Below are 23561 nucleotides of genomic sequence, written 5' to 3'. Positions count from 1 at the left end.
ACCCCGCCTCTCTCTGCACTCTTACTTCCCTCTAATCTGTGCAGGTATCTTTTTAAAAACACAAATCTAATTATCAACTCCACTTCAGCCTACTCCCAATCCTACTTAAAATCTTTTAATGGCTTTTCACTGCCAAGTATCTATTCACAGGATCTGGCCTCCAGTGTTATCTGAACTGAAATGTTTCTATGTTTTGTGATAACTCAATTCACTATTCAGTCTAGTTCTCTCACTGTGTAGACCAATTAGAGTTGTGACCAAAAGTGAGCATTAAAAGATTAGCCTTCGGGTACCTGGGTGGCTCAGTAGGTTAAGTGCCTGACTCTTGGTTTTGGCTCAGGTTGTGATATTGAGCCCAGCCTCAGGCTCTGCGTGCGTGCGGGGGGGGGGGGGGGGGGGGGGGTGTCAGGGGGGGCGGAGAGGGCTTGAGATTTTTTTTCTCTCTCCCTTGCTCTCTCCCCCTTCCCCCACCCCAAAAGAAACCTAATGCTAGAAAGGTCACACACTGGCAAATGGCTTTATTGGGACCAAAAACTCTGTCTTCTGACTCATAGTCTGTGACTTCCATGTTTTAGGAAAAAGCCATCAGTTACTGAGACTTCATCATAAAATGGCAGATCATTTTTCTGAGATGACTCCGTTAATGTTCCCAAGAACTACCACATTCTTTTCACAACCTGGAAAACCAAGGTCTATACAGCTAAGTAACTTGTCTCAAGTAATTAATGGATATGGAAACAGAATTCAGAGTACCTTATTTTTGTTTCTCTAGTCTAGCCCATAGCATGCTAAATGGCAGTGGTGATAAACTAAACACTACTGAACAAATAAAAGAAGGTGTTACATGTGGTGCAGTAAGCTCTGAGGCCAGATGGACTAGGGTTCAAATCCTACCCCTGCCAACTCTCAACTGTGTGACTTCATCAGGTTACTAAAGTTGCTGCTTTCCCACCTGTAAAATGAAGCTAATGGCCAACTCCCAGGTGTGCTGAGGACTAAATGAGGTAGATGCCTAACATATATGTTACCATTCAATAACAAACAGTTAAAGTAAATGAACAAAAACATCAGCTTCTCCCAAAAGAGGAGAGTGTGAAAAGAAAAACAGCCACAGAGTTAAAAACAGATGGCTCTGAGCTTCCAGGTCTGCCATTTACTGTCATGTGCTCTCTCTCAGTTTCCTTCTTCACTTGTACATAGAGACAATGATGCTTAGCCCTTAGCACTGCTGTGAGGATGAAATAAGATAACATCTAAAAGCATTTTAAGTGAATAGCATCATACAAAAATCATTATTATCTGTGTACACATGCTCACTGCTGCTGTGTTCTAAATGCTTTAAGGGCATGAGAAGTCTTTTAATCATCTTTGTCTTTGTACCAGCTGGTAACACAGTCCTCTGCCCATCACAGGCATCCGTTAAATGTTGGCTGAGCAGAGTTATTAAGAAGACAGGGCTGAACTATGACAAAACAACAGTTTAAAATGAAATCCACAAGTTCATCCATTGAGAATACGGGTAAGAGAGCCTGGGACCAGTCTAGCTAAGATCAGCTCAGACAGAACACATCCTAATTTCTGGGAATTTAAATAAATGGTCTATAATTTTGTTTACCAGATATAAGTTGTATAATCAAACAAGTAAGTTCCTTCACTACAGGAATTATGTGTCTCCTGCCCTCCTTCCCTCTGTCCCCTCCCCTCCCCCTTCGCTCCACCCTCCTCCCTGTTTTAGGCCATGAAGAGGAGAGAGAGAATATAAAGGGCATAAGGAATGCTTAACAGTATTGTACCCCCCCACCACACACACACCAGAAAGAAAAAACTATGGGGATGTTCTCCATCAGGAGCCAACTTTAATGAGGGTTCTCTAGTCAGAGGTACTTAAAATACTGATTAAGGGGAGGTATTTCACATGAAACTAGTGTGGGTTTATCAGAGTTCTCCCTACACAAAGTCAAAGACTTCCTTAACTTCCTAGAGGAAATGCTCTGGGGTGGTGAGCAGTCTGTCCATGCAAATGTTCAAAGCAAAAAGTTGGCTTGTACTAGTTATTTACTGAGCATCTACTATGTGCCATACTCCACACTTAGCATACTTCTTAGATGATCTCAGATTCTCACAATAATCCCTCGTGATAGGTATTATTTTCCCTCTGGGACAGGTGAAGACACTGAGGTTCGGAGAGATTAAGTAATTTGTTCACGACCATATAACTGGAAATGACAGAAGAGGGATTTAGGCCCAGTAAAGTCTCAAAACCCATATTCTTGGCACCATACCATGCTGTCTACTGATGCTATCAAATTCTCTAAAAAGGAAGAGGATTCAACAGGAAAGTGGGGAGAAGATCTGGCAAAGAGACATATACAGAGAGCACAAGATGGTGTTCCACCTCAGAGTTCTTAGACACACAGAAGCAAATTAAGGAGCCATGTCTAACTACACAAACCAAAATGCCTGGATGAGATCTAACTTTTATTCTTCAGATTCTTCAGAATCTATTCTTCAGGTTCTAAGAATGTTAATACCACTCAGAGGTACTGACAACTGAACAGAGTTCAGTAATTTTCTAGAATTCTGAGAAACAGTACCTGTAACTCACTGCTGGTATCAAACTAAGCAGGCAACAGGAATGATTACGTTTCACGGTTTTCTCGTGCCTACCAGGACCCAAACTCTTGCACAAATGGGTGTCCTTCTGGCTATGTACTGCTACACAAATTCACCTCACAGACCCTGAGCATTAGAAGAGATTCTATTATTTTATGGATGTAGAAACTGAGGCTCGGAGCAGTTCAATGATTGCCCAATGTCACATGGCTGGGCACTGGCCTAGACAAAACTCAATCTCCTATTCCTTGGCGCAAATTTTCCCCACCGCACCTCCTCAATGGCTCCCCAGTTGACGCAGGACCACCCAGATGTCCTTCTCTCTATCTGGGTGTTATGCAGCTATGGCTCCTTCTGGACATTTTCACTGAATTCAACAAATGTGTGGCGCACTGGAAGAGGCAATACAGATAATAATAAAGAGAAAGGGTTGACACACATTTTGCCTTCGGACAGTGCTACTCAAACTTTCAGGTGTCACAGCACACATAGACAATTGTAATATTTTTAAGGCACAAAGTGGCAAACTAGAATGCATGTGGTCCAAGTGACCAGGGGAATCCTGGGCCCCACCTGGCTGCTCCAAGGGTGGAGGGGAATAGTTATGTTGGCATATGTGAAGCGCAGTCCAACATACGGTACTTTGGTTGGAAAGCTCTGTTCTAAAGCTAATAAGTACAGGGGTCTGAGACAAATTTACAAACAACTATAAGCAAAAAGAAAGCAACCAAAGAGACTGTCACTGTCTGCTCTCAAACATAAATGAGTAGAAATGAGATGAATTCAATTTGCTCCCTTTCATAACTCCTCTTCCAACAAATCAAGACTGAAGAACCCATCCTCTGGTCTACAGAGAGCTGATCAGTCCCACCAACAAGGCTGCAAAGACCCTTGACACAAACATCTTGCTCACAGGAAGCTAAAAACTACTTAAAGCACGTAAAGTGTGTTGGAGAATTCTTTGACTTCTTACAAACGCTAGAAAAATCAGTAAGAGGAGGAAATTACATTTCAAGGTCATATTCAAATATGAAGGGAGAAGCAGAAAAAGAAGCCCCTCTCAACACACACACACACACACACACACACACACACACACACACACACACACACACCCATCTGTGACCAAGCTCCATCTCCAGAAACCTAGTTAAAATTCTGCCTTCTGATATTTATAAACTTAGTTGGCCTGAGCCAAGTAGGTTTCTGCAATTCCAGACATCTGGGCTGAAGGGCAAAGGGCAAAGTGAAACTTTCAAAAGCTGGCCAGTCGCCAAGGGCATCACCTCGAGGAGGCTCCCTTAGCAACACACACAGCTGTCTGCTCAAGAGAGGGCGCCGCCATCTCCGCAAGGGGCTATATGGATGCTCTTATTTTCACAACTAAAAGCAAGGGTTTTTTTTTCTTGTATTATTTTCCCTGTCATTCCCCTGAAAGTTATCACATCTCACAATTTCAAAACCTCTCCAATCCCAGTATGTTTCTCTTCATCCCAAATTACAATGTCATAGTTAATGATAAATTAACGTAAGGTATTCGTTCTTGGAAAATATAAAATGCTTTACAATGTCTGGTTATTAATTACTATTCTAGCTACTACAGATTTGGTTTTTAAGTATGGGCAAGTCACTCTGTGTGACTTAATTACTTCCCTCATAAAATTTCATAACAACAGTGACCTACTTCATAAGACTACTGTGAAGGACAATAAAAATTATTAGATAAAAACTTATAAAAGCTCATTCCTAATTAAGAATCATGCCACCCATTGGCTTTTGATATCTAAAGAGATGGTTTGATTATCAAAGGCAGTGCCCCCAAAACAAAACACAGGTGGATCGTGACCCACCAGGAAGACTGCAGCTCCTGAAGCGTCTGGCTTGTTTCGCCTGCCCCATCTGCCTTCTCCAACCCTACAAGGCCCAGGGGATGACACCGCACTGGGAGCTCACCCTCACGCCTAAGTCTAACGAGATAAACAACATTTAGAACAAACAAACAAACCCAACCATGTCACAATCACTGCTAGGTTTCAAAAACCTAACACCTGGGAGCAGAAGGGGACGTGGCAGTCCGTGCTGAGAGGAGGCCGTTTGTGCTGGAGCCTCGCCTCGCAGCTTTCCACTCCTTATATGTGCAAGTGCAAGCCCGCACCCACAGCACTCCGTACTCACCCAGAGGTACATCATGTCAGACCCGGCTGCTCAGACTCAGCGGTCAGTTGATCCTGGACTGCAAAAAGGCACTTCAGTGAACTGTAGGAAAGGAAGTGCCAGAGTGGGGGGGGCAAGGGTTCGGGGTGGGGAGAAACCCCCCAAATCACTTGAGTTTAAAAATCTACAAGGACCAGTCTCCTCCCCCCTCCTCCCTCCTCTCCAGCTGACTGTTCTGTTGTTCTCTCTCCTCCCTCTCCCCCTCCCTCCCCCCTCCCTCTCTCCCTCTCCCTCTCTCTGGGAGTTCCCAGCCCCGTGTGTCTGAACCAGAGTGTACAGCACTCTCTTTCTCTATTTGCCTTCAGGGAATCTCTCTCTGTCATTCTACTTCTAGAAACACAATCATCACTCACAGAGATTATTGCAAAAGGCAGGGGTGGGCGGGGCTAGTAATAAACCACCAGCACCAGTTTCTAATGCTAGACACAGACTAGTTTAAGATGGGTTCTTTAAACATGAATGAAGCAATGAAAACACTATGCCCTCCAAGAAGATCAAGGGGAGCTGAGTCAATTTTCCCCTTGGTCCAATTCTTCTGGACCCCCCCTCAGAAGCCAAGCACAAACAGAACCTGCTCAGAGCCTGTATTCCCTCCCTGCAATGCTGGTCTATCTTCTAAATAATTCTGAATTTAAAACAAGAAAAAGTACATATAAACTCGAATAGGCTTTCGTCTTTTTTATCACTGTTGCCCTAGTTCAGATCAACACAGCCTCCTTTCTGAAGGGAGAGAGGACAAGCAAGGGCTTAGCATCACATGGATTCTGAGCCCCTAGCATGTTGCAGATTCTTTACAAGGCATGGGGACAGCGCAGGGGACAAAGCATGGATTTGGAAGCTGGGTCCACAATTATTATTATCATGGCCTAGGGAAAGTTATTTAACTAGACTAAGCCCCTGTTTCCTCAACCAAAAACTGCGTACAGTACTCCTTGTGGAGTTGTTGTAATTAGATCAAATGATAGAACTGTGTAAACTATCTGTCAAGTTCCTGGTGACCACATTTCCTAATTTAGTGCAGTACAAACATTTAGTAAGTGCCTCCGATATGCCAGGCATATTTTGATCCATTATGTTCAACAGTGAACAAGTATCATCAAATCATCTGTCCTAGTGGTTTTGATTCAGAAAATAGCTGACTCCTCCATACACCAGTGCCCATGCTCTTTCCTTACTTCCCACCCATTTCTTGCATGCTCAAATCCAAAAGCCCACCCCGGTTGCACGTGATCCCTCCCTCCTCTTCGAGCCTGGCGTTTGTAACATGGCTTTCAACATTTCGGCCAGTGACTACTGCATTCCTGTACCTACCAATCTTAACTCCTTTATCCATATCTTTCAGGGGAGAGCCCATCTATTTTCGGCCATGGAGTCTTTTGCATTGTACCTAGCACAGAGTAGGTGCACCATATACTCTCAAAGGGTTCTGTGTTCTGGGGAATATTTTACTCCTTTAACTCATTGAAGAAATAACAGCATGAAACAAAAAAACAAAAACAAGAGGCCTACCATCTTCCAGCTGCCTCAGGGTTCTGTTCCCCTCAGACATGTTGAGACAGCCCTCTTCTGCTTGTAAAATCTCCAAGTAAGGTCTGCAAGCCTCACCCTCAAGGCAGGCCTTGCGCGGGTACAGGTCCACTTGCTCTCCCCTACTTAATCCTTCCCCGCTGTAATGCTCCTCTGTTAGGGACCTGCTACAGTGGAATTCCTTTTTCTCTTAGAGTAGAAGTCAAACCACCTTTCCTCTTCTTCCCCTCTATGTGCCTTCCGCCAGAGAGCTTATAATAAATACCTTTTCTCTCCTCCCACCTTCAACTCCCAGCTCATTTAAACTTGGGAGCGGTGGGGCAGGTATTCTCAGCCTCACCCAAACCTTTTCTTTTTCTTTATGCAGAACCTCTCTGCCTCCTCTGAAGGCAGGATTACCTCATTTCCAGTACAAAAGAGCAGTAAGAACTTCCAAGTGTAAACCTGAGACAGCCCTTTTTTCTTTTACTGGGAAAACAAATCTTGACTTTCTATAAACTGTTACAACCATAATCGATTTTTATATGAAACTTTCCTCTCTAGTTTCATAGCCCCTGCCCTAAATCTTAAGTCACCAGACCTCCCTATACTCGGTTCTTAATAACTGTATTAAAATCACACTGTTAAGCGATTATAGTCTTTCAAACTCTTTGAAGACACAAAATTCACTCGTTCATACTTAAGCAAGTATCAAAAGAACAAATACAATAGAATTTCGCATATTGTCACTTTATGGTGTTATCTTTTAACCAAGTCTGGGATGGGATAAAGATACCCCTGCTCTCCTGGAGCAAAGAAAGAGAAAAACACTAGAGAAAAGAGGTCTTCCACACAAAATAAGCAAAGTTCAAATATGTCACCAAAACTCAAAAATGACCTCCAAAACACTTGTAAGCGGCCCCATATAAACTTTGGAACCACAGGGAGAGTTCGTAAATTCCTAAATGCTTCTTTTCCTTTTTTGATCGTAATTTTAAAAACTGGGTAAACAGTCTGGGGAAATCAAACTCTTTTGTGTTTTCTTCACACACACCAAAAAAACTCCAAAAACCCACAGGCAAGCTAAGCGAACCTTCTTTATTCATGCTCCTGCATGTCCACATTTCCCTACCTTTAAAAAAAAGGGGGAGGGGGGAGGAAACAAAGAGGTTTATCTTTCAAATTGTCAAAGTCAAAGGAGGAAACCTATGCTTTATAGCTACACGGGATTAAGAGACACAAAAGTGTAACAATCCCACACTATGAAGACACTGAAAAAGATCAGTCTTGTATCACACACAGGATGAGGACGCACACATACTTCATTCTCTCAGGAAAGCGTTTTATCAGACTGCGTGACTGCACTCTGAGGCTTATCGGCCTGTATATTAGTTCAAAGGAGAGAACATGTGAATTGAAGCATCAGAGAAGGAGATGTCCTAGGGAAGGCCCACAGAGGAAGTTGGCATGCTTGCTTCTGAGAAAGAAAAAATCAGATTACCAGGGACAGCAATATGGGTGCTGCCAGTAATCCTAACCTTATAATGCATCCTGAATTCCTGCTTCTGAAAGTGTTATATTTTGTAATGTGAAGAGTCTGGTGGGCCAGACTCTCAGAAAGTGTTTGGAGCCACAATTTGTATTCTCTGCCACAAAGTCTAACAATTCAAGAGACTACATGTTTTATGCAAGTTTCGCTGTGGGTGTGAAAAGGCTGGTGGGGGAAGTGTCCACATCTGGGGAACCAAGACAATTTTGTAAAAATATACCTGAGAAATCAGGCACTGAAGATTTCCAAAAGAAATCCAAGATAACCCTCTCTACATAATTTATATTCCTTTCACTTTCAGGATGGGTAGAGACAATACAGACTCACCACAACACTGAGCTATAGAAATGGGCCACATGAGGTCCAAATGAATTTGACTTAAAAAAAAAAAAAAGGTGAAAGAATAGGGCTCTTTTAACCTTGCTTCCTCTCGGCTTAAAATAGCAAGGATTCCCACAGGGCAATTCTCTAAAAGAATTTTGCTACTCAAAATATGACCCATGGACTAGCATCAGCAGCATTAGCATCAGCTGGGAGCTACTTAAATATGAAGAATCTCAGGCCCCACCCTAGATTTACAGAATCAAAATCGACATTATAACCAAAGCCCCAGGTGGTCTGCACGCACATTAAAGTCTGAAGAGCTGGTCCAGATAGATCACTGTCCTCACAAAGCAGCAGAGACTCATGGAAGAAAGGCGGAGATATGGTTGCCACTTTCCAGTCAGGGGATTAAACCCCTCCAAAACTGGGAGTATTCCAGCCGTGCTTACTGATTTCGATAAGACACCACCAGTGGCTAGTACTTAGAACATACTATGTGCCAGAACTGGGCATGCATTTTCTCGTTACATCTTCACAGTATCTCTGTAAGGGAGGCCCTACTTTATCTTTTTCACATATAAAAGGGAATTGGGGCTCAAAGGAGCCAAAAGCTGAACACAAGTCTGTAGGACTCCAAGATAGTGTCAACTGTACCACACTTATTCACTGATAAAATCTTATCAAGACTGACAAAATCAATGGAAATTTTACCCTGGATATAACCCTGCAGGCTACCTCTGCCCATTACCAAGGTTTCAGGCAACAAATGATAGAGGTGAGGTTGGGAACTCAGTGGATACATGCTGTATGTGAGCTTCCAAAGGCTGCAGCTCTGGTCAAATACCGTTCCTACTCCTTTGACCAATGTCGTTAAGAGCTTGGTTTCAGAAACCTCTTGTGAACTGTGGTCACCTTCTATGATCCCTAAAGTGAGCTTGAGATGCACACATGGAGAAAAGAAAGGGTGCTTCCCAAGCTCACCTCTCAGAACAGCTACAGGCAAACTGGAGATTTATTAGAGCTCTGACCCCCACCCAGTGTTTAGGGAATGCAGAGCAACTATCCCTGAAAGAGGAAAATGCATTACCTTAAGAAAGCTCTGTTTTTCCTTATGTTTCAATCGTACTCTCAAATAAGCTCCCATACTTTCAAATTACTCACTCTGGTACTCCCTCCAGTACAATTTCTGCCCTCCTGGAAGTCCCTATCCTGACCACTTTTTCATTATCTACCCACTCCAGTCATGTCTTCCTTTCCCTCCTCTGTGCAACTGTGATTCCAATAGTCCATAATTATAATCCCTCCCTTGCAAATACCCTCAATCATGTGTCCTCTCCATCCCTGCCACGTGGCAAAACTCCAAACCTGGTGAAACAGTTATCTGCCTTCTCTGTGCCTGTGCCCACACAGCTGAATGCTGCTGGAAAAAGATCACATAACCAAGCTGACTGACTTGACTACAAGTTCATGATCACAAAGCTCAACTGGGCCCTGAACAGTGCCAAGCAATCCCACCAAAGCTGCCCTTGTAAGCCTCCTACTCTCGAAAATAAGTCTACTCTTACATTCTCCTCCAACCTATTTCATTCTCTCCCCACCATCCGACTTTCAGCTGTTACTCTATCCAAATATTTCATTTTAAAAGAGAAGCATTCAGAGGCGCCTGACTGGCTCAGACGGGGAGCGTGTGACTCTTGATCTCAGGGTTGTAAGTTCAAGCCCCATGTTGGGTGCAGAAATTACTTAAAATCTTTACCCAAAATAAATAAATAAATAAATAAATAAAAGAGAATCATTCAGACAGTGTCTTCTGTCCACCAAATCTACAATCCTACCTAGAAATGCATGCATCTCCTCTTCCTTATGCTGTTACAATGAAGGGAAGCATCCCTTGCATCAAGGCCCATTTCACCTCTTGTGCTCACGCCCCTCCCCAGGCACCTACGTAAGGACTGCACTGCTCTGCTGATCGTCCTCTCTCCTGAACCATCAATCCCCTCTCTACTCATCACTGTCATGCCAGCAAATAAACATACCTCCATCTTCAGAAAACCTCCCTCTGTGATGGGGAAAGTATACAGTGGTGTCACCACTTTGGGGGTCAGTTCGGCAATATCTATGAAATTTTGAAACATGCATGGCCTATGGCTCAGCAATCCCATCTCCAAGGAGCCTAGATAGAAAAGCCCCGCAAGTGTAGAACGAAGTTCATCGTAATAATCTGTAAGAGCAAAAGAACTTTAAAAAAACAATGTCCAATAAGAGGTAAATGACTAAATGAACCATGGTTTTTAAAAAATTCTCCTTTAACCCCTTACCTCCCTACCATTTCCCAGCTCACCACGTCACAGTAATACGTCTCAAAAAAGTTGACTACACCTGACTCTACTTCACCCCTGTTTTCTTCTTCAATCTACTCAAAATAAAGTTTCCAAGCTCTCTACTCCATTAAACTGACTGGTCAATGTCAACCACTTCCATGTCACTTAATTCAATGGACATTTTGCTGTCCTCACTTACCTCACCTCTTATCAGGATTCAGCAAAGTTGAGAACTTCCTTAAAACACTCTTTTTCTAAGCTTCTGAGATACTGCAATCCTGGGGGTTTTTTCCCCCTACATTACTGATTACTTCTCAGTGCCTTTTTCTGGCTTCTCCCTCAACAGATCTCTAAAAAAGAAGTGAAGTGTTCCTTGAGGCTCGATCCTCGGTTTTTTACCTGAGTTATCTCACTCATTCCCATTGCTTCAAATACCATTCACATGCTAATAATTACAAAGTTATACCCCCAGCCTAGATCTCTTCTCATGCTCCAATAAGACTCTTAACCATCTCACAGACAAGTCCAACATAATGTGCCCCACACTGGGCTTTAATTCCCACCACCACTACCTTGAAATCTAATATACACTTGCTGCTCCCTACCCCACTAAGTGGTACCATCTGGCAATTACAAAAGGCAGAGTTCCTTCCCCGATCCCTCACCCCTCACATGAAACCCATTAGCAAGTCCTGCATGTCTGACTTCTCTGATCTCCTCTACCACCACCTTAACCCAAGCACCACTGGCTCCTTCCTGGACATCTCCAGGGTTCCTCCACTTCTCCTGTGGCTCCCCTTCAAACCTTCACCACAGAGCAGCCAGAGGGAGTTTTTAAAACAAAACTCAGATCATATCACTCCCCTGATTCTACAGCTTCATGTCACACTTAAAAATGTTCTCTATCTGGGGGCGCACCTGGGTGGCTCAGTCAGTTAAGCATCTGCCTTTAGCTTGGGTCATGATGTCGGGGTCGTAGGATCGAGCCCCAGGTTGGGCTCTGTGCTCAGCACAGGGTCGGCCTGAGATTTCCTGCCTCCTCCTCTCCCTCTGTCCCTCCCCTCACTCACGTGCTCATGCGTGCATGCGTTTTCTCTCTCTCAAATAAATAAAATAATTAAATCGTTAAAAAAAATGTTCTCTATCTGAAGTCCTTACAATGTCCTTTAAAAGTCCTACATGATCTGCTAAGTGCCTGCCTCTACAAGTTCAGTGCACACCATTATCTCACCTTCAATCACTAGGCTCTAAATACACTGACCTCGCGCCAGTTCCTGATCTAGAGCAGGTCCATCCCTCTCTCTGGCACCCCTTAATTCCTTTATTCCCTCTTCTTGAAATCCCTCCTCATCCTTTGCCAGGCTGGCTCCCTCTTATCTTTCAGGCCTCAACTTAAAAACACCTCCTCAAATAAAACTCTCCAGACCACTCTCTTTAGTTGGAGGTCCTTCCCCATACTCCACTACTGCGGTTGGTTTATTTTCTTCCTAGCTGATACTAAAACCTATTGCTTATATATTCCTTTGGTTTCTTACTGGTTTTCAATTTCTTCATTAAAAAATAATATTTTGTGTATACCACACACAACTGAGATCTTCTCCTATGGAACATTTTATCTCCTGACTTTTTGTTAGGAAAGGTCAAAGTTATTTGTAGGAGTTTCTGGCACTCAGGCAATTGTCTAACCAAGCCCCAAAAATAAAGTTAGAGCACTACTAATTTTGCCCTAGTAACCAAAAGGACTCAAAGTTTTATCACAGCTACAAACCATAAATACATGCCTGCACCAATGGCTTTAGAATATTAGTTTGAAATAATAATATTAATATGAAAAAGCAGTTCCAATCTAATCATTTACTTTAAGGTAATCTGAACATCAACATTCCAAACTGCCTTTCTTCCATTACTATAAATTCATTCTGCTCAGCACAATAAAACAGCATCCCAATCCAAACTCCATTATGATCACGCTTGGTGTATAGAAGTTAATTATCTAGAGTCTAGAACCATGCATCCGACACAGTAGCCACTGGTCACTATGTAAATTTATTTAGTTAATACTGAATTTTCAGTTCCTCAGTCACACCAGCCACATTTCAAGTGCTCAAGAACCACATGAGGCCAGTAGACACAGCAGATATAAGCCATTTCCACTGCCACAGAAAGTTCTATTGGACAGAGCTATTCTAGAACATGGTAATAACCAGGAAGCAAAAGGCCCCCTAAGTACCCAAAATACCAAAATGTTCGTGTACTTTCATCAGCAGGAAAGCTCTGCCAGGCCTTCTCTCTCAATCTATTAATTTTTATTTTAGAAGTAAATTTCTGTCCTGATTATCTGGCTACTTGCCCACTGAAAATTTGAAAGGCAAATTAGGAAAAGGGAAGTAGGAAGCAGTAAGGACTAAGTACCAGAGGAAAGGGGACTACTATGTCAGAGGCAGCCACATCAGGAGCGTAAGAGACCAAGAGAAAAACATCTAAAAAGCAGGTAAGATATCAAAACTCAGACAGATGTCAAAATGGGACCACAGAGTAAGGCCAAACCAGCAGATGCTCCTGAAATATCATCCTTTTAGTCATAAACAAGAACTGATGTAGACAACTGTGTTAAAGCCATTAAGAAAAGTGTCTACTATTATACTATGAAAAAGAAATATATAGTTACATAATACCTTTACAAGAATTTATTTCCAAAATAACTTAAACATCTTGGTGCTCAGAGAAGGGAAAATCCTCTCAGGGAGTTGGAATACACCAGCACCAGAAATAACTCATTCCTAAAATACTCTGCATAGTCAAATTCAACTCAGTTCAAGCAACATGAACGAATGTTCAGTTCAACCAATATGAACAAATGTTGTTTACAGAGCAGGGGCAGATAGGAGAATAAGACAAGATCCTTCTCTTCAATGAATTATGGTTCCTCCATACAATGTAACACTATATAGCCTAGGGGGGTGGGGACAGAAAGTTCTTAAAATATTGTAATGAAATACTCTACTATGTATTTTTAAGTGATAAAAGGCTCAGTACAATGTATAGCACAGTATCATTGAAAAGAAAAAAGAAAAAAAACTGAGGAATTATACGCAAAATGGTAAAATACCCATCACCTCCAGGGGAAAGGCACCGAGAGGGCTCAAGACCAGAATCAGGGAGCAACTTTTCACTATATGACTATTTTATACCTTTTAAATATTGAGTCATATACATGTATTGTTTACTCAAAACACAGTATTTATCTCAAATTTTTTAAAGATTTTATTTATTTAGAAAGAGAGTGAACATGAGAGCGAGGCAAGGGGCAGAGAGAGAGAAAAGCAGACTCCCCGCTGAGCACAGAGCCCAATGCAGGGCTCCATCCCATGACCAGGACCTAAGCCAAAATCATGAATTGGATGCTTAACTGACTACGCCACCCAGGTGTCCCTTAAATTTAAAAAAAGGGGGGGCAAGTTCTCTATACCCAAGAAACATATAATATAACCTAATGGCTTACCCAGGCTTCAAAAAACTGAAGGACTAAACACCTAAATATTTAATTATGTTTTATTCTTACTAAAAAGCTCACTCTCTATTTAAAATTTCAATTAATTAATTGATTTCAAAAAATTCAAAGTTGAACTTGAAACAGAAACTGCAGTGATTCTTATCGCTATCTCATATTAATTTTTGAAAAAAAATTTTGCATAAAAATGTCTGCATAAACATTTCAGGAACAAAAACATCTTACTGGATAATCCAGCAGAGATTGGTTGAAAAGCTCCCAGGAAAGCTACAGAATGGTTTTTTTTTTTTAAGATTTTATTTTATTTATTTGACAGAGATAGACAAAGTGAGAGAAGGAACACAAGCAGGGGGAGTGGGAGAGGGAGAAGCAGGCTTCATGCAGAGCAGGGAACCCGATGCGATGCAGGGCTCCATCCATCCCAGGACGCTGGGATCACAACCTGAGCAGAAGGCAGGCACTTAACGACTCAGCCACCCAGGCGCTCCTAGAATGGTCTTCTGTACCATGTGGGAGGCAAGGTCAGGTCACTCAGACAGTCCCTGAGGGGAGAATGCTGGTGGTTTCCCAATATCCTTTCTTTCATTTTATCCTGGTAACAAAACCTCAGTTTTCATTCTAGGATATTACCGCATACACCTTACAAAAAAAGAACTGTATCTCCCAACCTCCCTTGACCGTATACACCTTACAAAAAAAGAACTGTATCTCCCAACCTCCCTTGCGGCGAGGTGTGGCCAGCCACAAAACTAAGTTCTGGCCAATGGGATATTAGTAGAAATGTTATATGAGACTTCCGGAAAGTCTTCTTAAGTGGGGAAGGCGTAATGGCCAGAGCTGTAGCACCCATATGGGCCACATCCTACGGACAGAAAAGCAAAGAACAGTAAGGATCCTGGATCCTTGCTAACCATGGTGCACCACATCAGCCCTGGACTGCCTACTTGCAGACTCTATTTTTGTGAAAGACAAAAGAAACTCTCTCATTTTAGGCACTTGGTAGGGGGGGGGGGGGGGGCGGGGGCGGGGGGGGGGGGGGGGGGGGGGGGGGGGGGTCCTGTTATATGAAGCTGAACTTAATCCTTAACCTTTCAATACTAAGTTATTTTACTATAATTTACAAATCAAAATTCAATTTCATTTGAAACGAGAAAGCTCTATGCACATTAATAGCGTGCACGCCTGATGACTATGACAGAAATTATCAAAGAATCTTCAAATGTCTAAGCTGGAAGTCTAGGCCAAAAAATCAACTAGTCTATCCCCCTAACGTACTGTCCCTAACCATTCCACACCAAAATGATAGAAATACAACTTTAACTTAACAATTCCTGGATTCCAATACGAAAAACAGTCAAATGTACATATATATATATGTACATATACACACACACACTCTCATTTTCATCATCTATAAAATAAGGGTAATAATGCCAACATCACAGGGATACCGTCAGACTCAAACCAAATAGACTATGCTAACTAGTCTGTAACCAGCACATTGTATCTATCATTACTGTTGCCAATTACTGCTAAAACAGCGATTGGTAAGTGGGAGTCACGAAACAAAAATTACATGAAAGCAATTGCATAGAAACTCAGGTTTGGGATCCAAGGAATTCCATGAACTTGGCAAGCCCCCTTCACCAACTTTATCTCTTCACCTTTCAGAAAATACTGTATCAGGAATCTTGGCTTTCTTTTCTAAAGTACTAGGGGGAAAAGGGGAGCTGAGTAGGTTGTAAGGGGAGAAAAAGAGGCACAGTAGTAAAAGGGTTAAAGCAGTCAGGGAATGTGACACGTTGGAAGTATATAACCCTGTTTTTGCATTTCACCAATTGTCAGGAGGCAGTCCAACAATTTTTAGATAGATGTTAGCAATGGTTTACTTCTACAATGTATTCATTCAAAAGAAAACACCAAATACCTGCAAATAGCTTCTACAGAGTATGCAGAACCCAGCAATGAAAGTGGGATGCTGGATTTGAGAAATAAGAACAGGGGAGTTCCCGATACAAAAAGACTTTCTGTAACCTGTGAGTTCAGGCGCAGGCAGTCTGAAAAAAAGCAAATAATTCACTTCTTGAAGCCATTAACTCTCCTTTGAAATCATTTCTGGGACGACTTTAATCCAGGCCCACGTTGTACATGAGTCATACCGTACTGTGCTGTTCAATTCATTATAGTTTGCAAAGTATTCTCTGGTCAAATAACTTTGAGAAACATGCTTTAAGCAATTTCACTATTTGCCAAATTTCAGCTTTTCATAATCTTCTAAGAGGATACTGAATTAATCGATGCTTTTTACTAATTTCAAATACACTCACATGAAGAAAACAAGCTATCCAGGAGTGTCAGAGATTAGCTGACAGGCAGACAGATGCCAAGAATTTGCCGCACGTTTTAAAGGGCTACAATCAGGATAACAGGAGCATGAGAAACAAAGTCAGACATCTTGAAGGTTTTTGTTCCAAGAAGGGCTATCAGAGGTATTGCCAATTTACGTGCCATCCTCCTCTGATTGGCCATACCCAAGGTGCTTTAATTAAGTAGTACAATTTCTGGGGAATTAGAACTATTCTACCTTCCCTAGATGACACACTTATTTTATAATGCCTGTTTATGAGTCTGATATATGACTGGGGGTTGAGGGTCTTCTGACCCAGCAGGAAAAATAAAAACACCAAAATAACATTATCTTCTGAGAAGGTAATCTATCTAATCCATGCCAGAGTGAACCAGACGATTCTATCCCACATCTAACAGATGGCTTCAATATCAAAGTTCTCCCAAAAGATAGTACATACTAAACTCTATAAACTTATTTTCAGGCTATGACTACACTTTTAATAACACAAATGAGTTCAGTGGGACTTACTTTAATCATTTCTGAAACACAGTTTATTTTTAGTAAATATAATAGTCCCCCACAAGGGAAGCTACAACCATGCCAAAAATTTTCTATGAGAAGATAAAATCCTATTTATAGGCCTATCAGTTGCTCCTTGCTTAGGTTGTAACATAGTTTCCACTTTAAGCCTGATACACCTCCCCTGACTTCTCTCCTCTCTAATGTTCTTTTCATCCTGAAGGTTCTCACGTTTATCTTTACCTTCACAGGGTACTTAAGTTAAGCTACTATGGGGTGGGGGGGGGGTGCAGGGAGAAGAAAAGAATCTCCTTTCCCTAACACCTTCTCCCACTGGAGGGTTTAGGTAAGTTTGAGGAACCTAAAATGGGAGAGAGAGAGGAGTTCTTCATTTGGTGAGCTTTTTTCTAGGGAACCTAATAAATATCTGGCAACTAACAAGAACACAGCTACACAAGCAAGGCATGCTTCTGGCAAATGGGCCACCTAAGGTCTTATTCGGTGTATGACTTAGCTTAAAGTTTTCTATCTTTTAAAAACCCAACAAGAATAAATGTCAAGGTTTCTACTATAGAGAATACTGTACTCAAAAGCTAACCAGGGAACCAAAAGAGAAATACAAGAGATTTATTAACTTTTTCGTAAAAATTGTGATCTCCTCAGGGACTAAGCTGCTGTTGTTTTACACGAGCTGCCGGCATCTCCACATTGCCACTTAAAATGCTAACTGCTGAGCCTCCATCAACAATTCCAGTAGGGTTAGTGCCTTACCCTCATTCAGTAAGCTGTGTTCACCGACCCCTTTCCCCAGGAGTGGCATGAGCCATACCCCATCTCACTGGATGAGATTGCAAATGAATCCTGTCTTTACTGTGCTGGCAAACCCTAATAACCCCTTTGATCTCTGAACCCCAGTAAATTTGTTCACTTATTTTCTCACAACCTTAAGCAGGTAACTGCCTTTTGTTAATTCTGTGTCTGTAAGTCTTATATCCTGAATGAGACTGCAAGTTCGATTATGAGCTCCTCAAGGTCAGTGGCCATGTCTTATTCACCTTAGGATCATCAGTGTTATGCCAGGTGACCGGCATATAATAGGCACACAGTACTCGTTGAAATACTTGTTAGGCTAATCTGTATGGCAGGGACCACATAGTAAAGTATATTTATCTTGCGTGAATCTCTCACTGCACACAACTTAGGAGAGCCCAACATAACTTTAATAGAAGTGAATCATAAGCAGGTCCTGAAAGGAGGGAGAAGCCTGAGGCCTAAGTAATTAATACTCAGCCTCCTTGCACTGTGGGTTCTAATCCTCACTCTCATGTGCTCAAAGACATGGTGAACAGAGGATATACCAAATGCTGGGGCAAATAATATTTCCTTACTCTAAGAAAATTCAACCTGCTTTTCTCCATCTACCTGTATAGTACTCATCTTCTAAGGGCCACCTCTTCCTGCCTACCCTAACTCAAAGTGAAATCCCCAACTCTCCAGGATCTGATGATGGGTAGCTATTTAGTATTTATAACCAGAAGGGATGGATTTAAGTTTCAGTAAAAATAATTCAACTAAACATTGGTAAAAATTACCCTATTGTTAAAGCTGGCAAAGACCAGAAAATACACTTCTCTTAAAAAAATTGTTTAGAACTCTGACATTTATCACATAACATGGTACTTCCCTTTTTAAAAGAAGACAGACTTTCTGGGGTGATCAGAGATGAGGCATTGACATGGATGCTTAAATGAATTCTCAAGATCATTTTCTGGAGGCAGCATGGTACTAAAGAAAGAACTTGGGTTTGGAAGTGGCATCAAATTGCCAAATCACCACTCACGAGCAGTGACCTTGAGCAAGGACTCTAACCTAACCTCTCTCAACCACTTTATCGTCTATAAATGCAGGGCTATTATGAAAATCAGAAATACTGTACATACAACACTTAGGTTAGTGCCTCTCTAAATAAATTACAATTGTTAATAGATTTGTTTATCGTCATTTTTTCTCAGCCCACAACAAAAGACAGAAAATGCCTCCTTGGCAAATCTGACATTTTAGAGCTACTACTATAATTTCTCTTAAATTGGTAGCAATAGAATATCAGTAAGAACTCACCTGAAGAGAGCTATTTTTCCTGTGACTTTTAAAGTAAAATCTGCAGGAAGAGAAACACAAAGTGTTCCACTGGGCAAGATGTCCCCATTATACCAGATGGCTAGGAGAATTTATGGGGACTATCATGAAAAACAAAGCTCTTTGAAAGGAGTTGTGCTTCTAACAAATGGGGACAGGTGTCAGGGGTTCCAGGTAGGGGTAAACCCAATACTGACTGCAGGATCTCTCACAGGAAAGCTTCAAGTAAAGGAGGTGGGGTTTTTTGTTCTTTTTTTTTCTCTCTCTTCAAAATTCCAACCCTCCCTTAAATCAGATATACTTACCCAACAATCATAAACACAAGACAAAGAGGAAAGGAAATACCTGCCTGTGCATGAGGGAAGGGGGATGCAGAGGGAGTGGGGGAAGCTGGCTAGAAGGGACGAGCACTTTTCTATGGAGGGAAGGGGAAACTAATGGCTGCACCATCCTCTTTCATGACTTTCAGGAGATGGCAGGACTTTCTAAGTCACTCACCCGCTCTAGGGACAGGGCTGTGAACGGGAAGACAGCAGTGTTTGGTCTTCCACAGGGCAGGGCTAAAAGCCACTAAGGAGTTAAAGCTTTCTGAGCATGAGAATGAAAATGCTGGAAGGACTTTTAGGGCTTTTTTAGCCAGCCCAGTGGAATGGAAGAAAGCCTGGGCGTTAGAGCCAGACGGGCCTTCCTAGCTTTGACCTTGGGCAAGTCGGATAGCCTCCCTAGCCTTCACTCCTCTCATCTATAAAATCGGGTGAATGGTGTGTACCCTGCAGATGGCAAAGTGTAAAAAGCAAACTGCTTCAGAAGAGGCCCGCAATACAGGTTCAATGTCTGTCCTCACACCTCAGGCTAGCCATACGTAAAACGCCAGTGGCTGGCATATATCGCTATGGCACAAATGTTCATTCTCCCCCTTTCCTTTCCACCTAACTTAGCAGAAAGGGAATCAAGTCCAAGTAGGGAAAGTAACTTTCCCAAGGTTACACTGCTGGTTATTGGCAGCATTAAAGCTTGAAATCAGCTTCTGCAAGTTCAATGCACTGCACCTTGCCTCATTAGAAACATTCCCTTGAGGACACAGCAAGCTTAGCTTAACGTTATATGGGCTCAGAGAGTCCATGTGAACTAGGGAACAAGCTAACTGCAAGGTCAGCAGCTCCCTGTGATTCAGACACCCAAGAGTTAAGCGCTCAGCCCCGGCCAAGGCTCCAGAGAGCCTGGGCTGGGCAGACTCCTAAGGGAGGAGGCCAGAGAGGCACTGAAATCCACTCCACGCTGTGATTGGTCAGCTCCCAAAGGGGTGGGGAAGAATGTCACCCGATCCCCACGGGTAAACAAGAGCAGGAGCATCTGCTCAGGTTTTCAACTAAATCTGTAAAATATTTCTGAACACTTGACCACCAAACTCAGAAGACTATAACCTCTGACCTTCATGAACAACAGAGCGCTTGTTCTTTAATGACCAGATTCTTAGTAATACAATCTGGAGGAGCGAGCAAATGCAAAAGGGCAGTTTTAATACTGCTCTAGCACAAAATGAGTAAGGAGCGCTCCTGCTCTAGGTGCTTGAAATCAACACTGCCACCATCCTGCCTGTCCCCTTGCCCTTACAGCAGGGAAGCAGCCTGCTGGCCTCCATGGTACTATTTTTCTCAAAGTCTGCCATTCCGAAAATATGACAAGAGTACATAATCACATTCCCTCTCCCTGAATTTCTCTCCATCCTCTTGAGGAGGCCCCTCCTTTTTAAAAAGAATATCTTATTGCAAGATGCAACCTCTCTATAATGATGTTAGCACACATGTGCAGAGCAGAGAGAAGGGAGGGTTTGGGGAGAGAGAAACCCAATACCTTGCCAAATCCATTGGGAAATCGGCCCAAGTTATTAATCCAGGACTGGGCCACTTAACTGAATTGGTTGAGGCAATGCCCTTCAATCCTGGCTACATTCTTTCCCCCCAGGGGAGAGCGCAGGAAGAGCCTGTCTCCTCAAAATCTTATGACCCCGACACCTCTTGTTTCCTCAGAAATCTCTCTCCCATTTTAAGGGTATACACAAAATATTTCAGAGCAGAGAATTAAAGAGCCAATCCCTATCCGCAAGACACTATGGGGACTCCACAGGACTGGTCACTGAAGAGCCACCAAAAACTGCATTCCCTGTGTTCTTATCTACAGCCACAACTCAACAACTCAATTCTAAACTCCCAGTAACTGAAAAGGGGGGCGAGAGGGTGGATCAAAATAAAATCAAAGAGGTCTCCTACTAAAGGATGGAAACGGGAGACCCTTGAAGAAACAACTCAGCCCTGGGACCAACATGAGCCTGCCTCAGTGCAGTCCCCGGAACCAGAGCAAGGCCCATCCGAAACAATCCGGAATGGCCAGGCAGACGCATCCCTCAGGAACGGTGTAGACTAGGAATGACCTGACCCACTCTGGACTCAAAGAGCGAAGACTCCTCATCACGGAGCCAAAGCAAATCAGCTTCAGGAAGTGGCAGAGGCTCTTTATGTCTCCCCTTTGTTTCTGCTCTACAATCCCAAAGCCAAATTTAATCCAAACTATGCTACGAATGCCCTATGCTAGCACAGATGTCTCATTTATAAGTCTCAGGGAACATAAGTGACTCAGCTCTCTTTTACAGGAATGCTCAGCAAATTAACTACTTAAGGAGACGCCACATGGTTATTAAAAAAACAGGCTCCAGTGTCAGGCAGGCCCCGGTTCAAATACCTGTTCCACTACTTTCCAGCTCTGTGACCTAAACTTCTCCAAAGCTCACTTTCTTCATCTGTCAGATAGGGCTTCCACCACCTACCTCACAGGGAAGGTTGCTAAGAATAGCGGGGAACTGAGGGGGAGTGTGCACTATGCACAGTATTTGATGCACCGTCAGCATTCAATAAATAGTAGCTGTCACTGTAAATTATTCGTGAAGACTATAAAGCAACTTCTATGAAGAAATAACACCGCCAGCTGACAACTGTATTAGCATCCCTGCACCTTACCCCTCCCACCAGAAACTGGTAAACAGCATGAAAATGCCAAAGATTATTTAACGACTATCTACTGTGCATTGTGCTGGGTGCTGGGCAAAGAGTGAAGGACACACCCTCTCCCTGCGAAGCAGTGCAGGCTGGTGAGGGAGGCCAGGACAGACAGGACGTGGTGGGGAGGGAGAAAAGTACCGCCCGGTTTGTGTTCCATTGGAAAGGGGCTGCTTTTAAGGCTGACCCCAGCAGTTACGGTCACGCTGAAGAAATCTATCAGGGTCACGGGGCCAGGGGGCTACTGGAACACGAGGTGCATTCTGGAGCACTACACGCCAACCAAGAGCGAGGGGAGGGACAGTTGGGGCCACGTACTAGGGGAGAGGAATCTTGGTCTTTTCTCTTCTCGTTACACTGGGAAGAAATGACACCACGCATGGAGTTGGCAGTCATGAGCAAACATTTTCAGACAGGCGCTACAAGATTACTGCTTGTTGGGCTGGTGCAGCAGCACATATATTTTTTAGCAAACAGACATGGGGTTCTCAAAGAATGACAATCATATAATCAAAAACATGAATTTTCACCAAAAACCGTCACTGGGGAAGGCCAGAAGGGGCTGCATTCTACCAGCCAGTGGCACCCAAACTCACAAACCAGTGTTCTTGCTCTTTCTCACTTAACAAATTTTCATCCTCGGGGCACCTGGGTAGCTTAGTCGTTGGTCATCTGCCTTCAGCTCAGGTCATGATCCCAGGGTCCTGGGATCGAGCCCCGCATCGGGCTCCCTGCTCAGCAGGAAGCCTGCTTCTCCCTCTCCCACTCCCCCTGCTTGTGTTCCCTCTCTCACTTTGTGTCTCTCTCTCTCTGTCAAATGGATAAAATCTTTAAAAAAAAAAAAAAAAAAAGCCCCACAAATTTTCATCTTCACAATTCCAATCTGTCAAGCTGTCTCACACACACCTTAAAACCTGTACTGTGGAGGGACTGGAGCAGGGCTGGGCCACTCCTTAGTCATGACAGCACACGTCCCTCAGGAAACAGCACTGCACTTGGGAAAAGGGACTGACCTGAGAACGAAGGCTCTGTATCACAGACCCACCAGCCAGAGCTCTAAGAACTAAGACTACAGCCTTGGGTAGTCAACTAACTTCTCTGAGACTCGGTTTCCCCCTCAGCAGAACAAGGGTGAGGTAACCACTTCCAGTCCTGGCATTCAAGGGGACCTGAGGGCTAAGCCCATGCTCCCTCCGCTGCATTCGTGTTCCAGTATCACGGCAGATGGACCACAGAAGAGCCGGGATATTAAGACAAGCAATTACATTTTACTCTCTCAACTAGACTGAACGTTCAGGCACAGCAAAAAGCCAGCCACAACCGTTCTGGAACACAAACTAAAAGGTTTTGGGACTTACAGTCCTGGCCCATGAAGTCCTATCAGGACTCTCTGTTCCTTGAATATTAAACCAGGAAAGAAACCAACAGAAAGCAACGGGACAACAGTAAAGTCACCCGGCACCTG

The 23561-nt window shown here is 43.0% G+C and overlaps 1 protein-coding gene across 14 annotated transcripts in view; it reads right to left on the bottom strand.

The window, feature by feature from the left end:
* Nucleotides 1–23561, bottom strand: part of RBFOX2 (RNA binding fox-1 homolog 2) — a 281003-nt gene that overhangs the window by 147077 nt on the left and 110365 nt on the right. Inside the window, exon 2 of one of the 14 annotated variants that reach the window (XM_027591871.2) lies at nt 4789–4869. The exons of the other annotated variants lie outside the window; for them this stretch is intronic. Coding sequence (XP_027447672.1) covers nt 4789–4803 — 15 coding nt within the window. The 5' untranslated portion in view covers nt 4804–4869. The remainder of the gene's footprint in view (nt 1–4788; nt 4870–23561) is intronic. 14 annotated transcript variants of the gene reach the window in all.

Source organism: Zalophus californianus, chromosome 9 (assembly GCF_009762305.2).
Source record: "Zalophus californianus isolate mZalCal1 chromosome 9, mZalCal1.pri.v2, whole genome shotgun sequence".
NCBI classification, from domain to species: domain Eukaryota; kingdom Metazoa; phylum Chordata; class Mammalia; order Carnivora; family Otariidae; genus Zalophus; species Zalophus californianus.
This window is presented reverse-complemented; position numbering and strand designations above follow the sequence as displayed.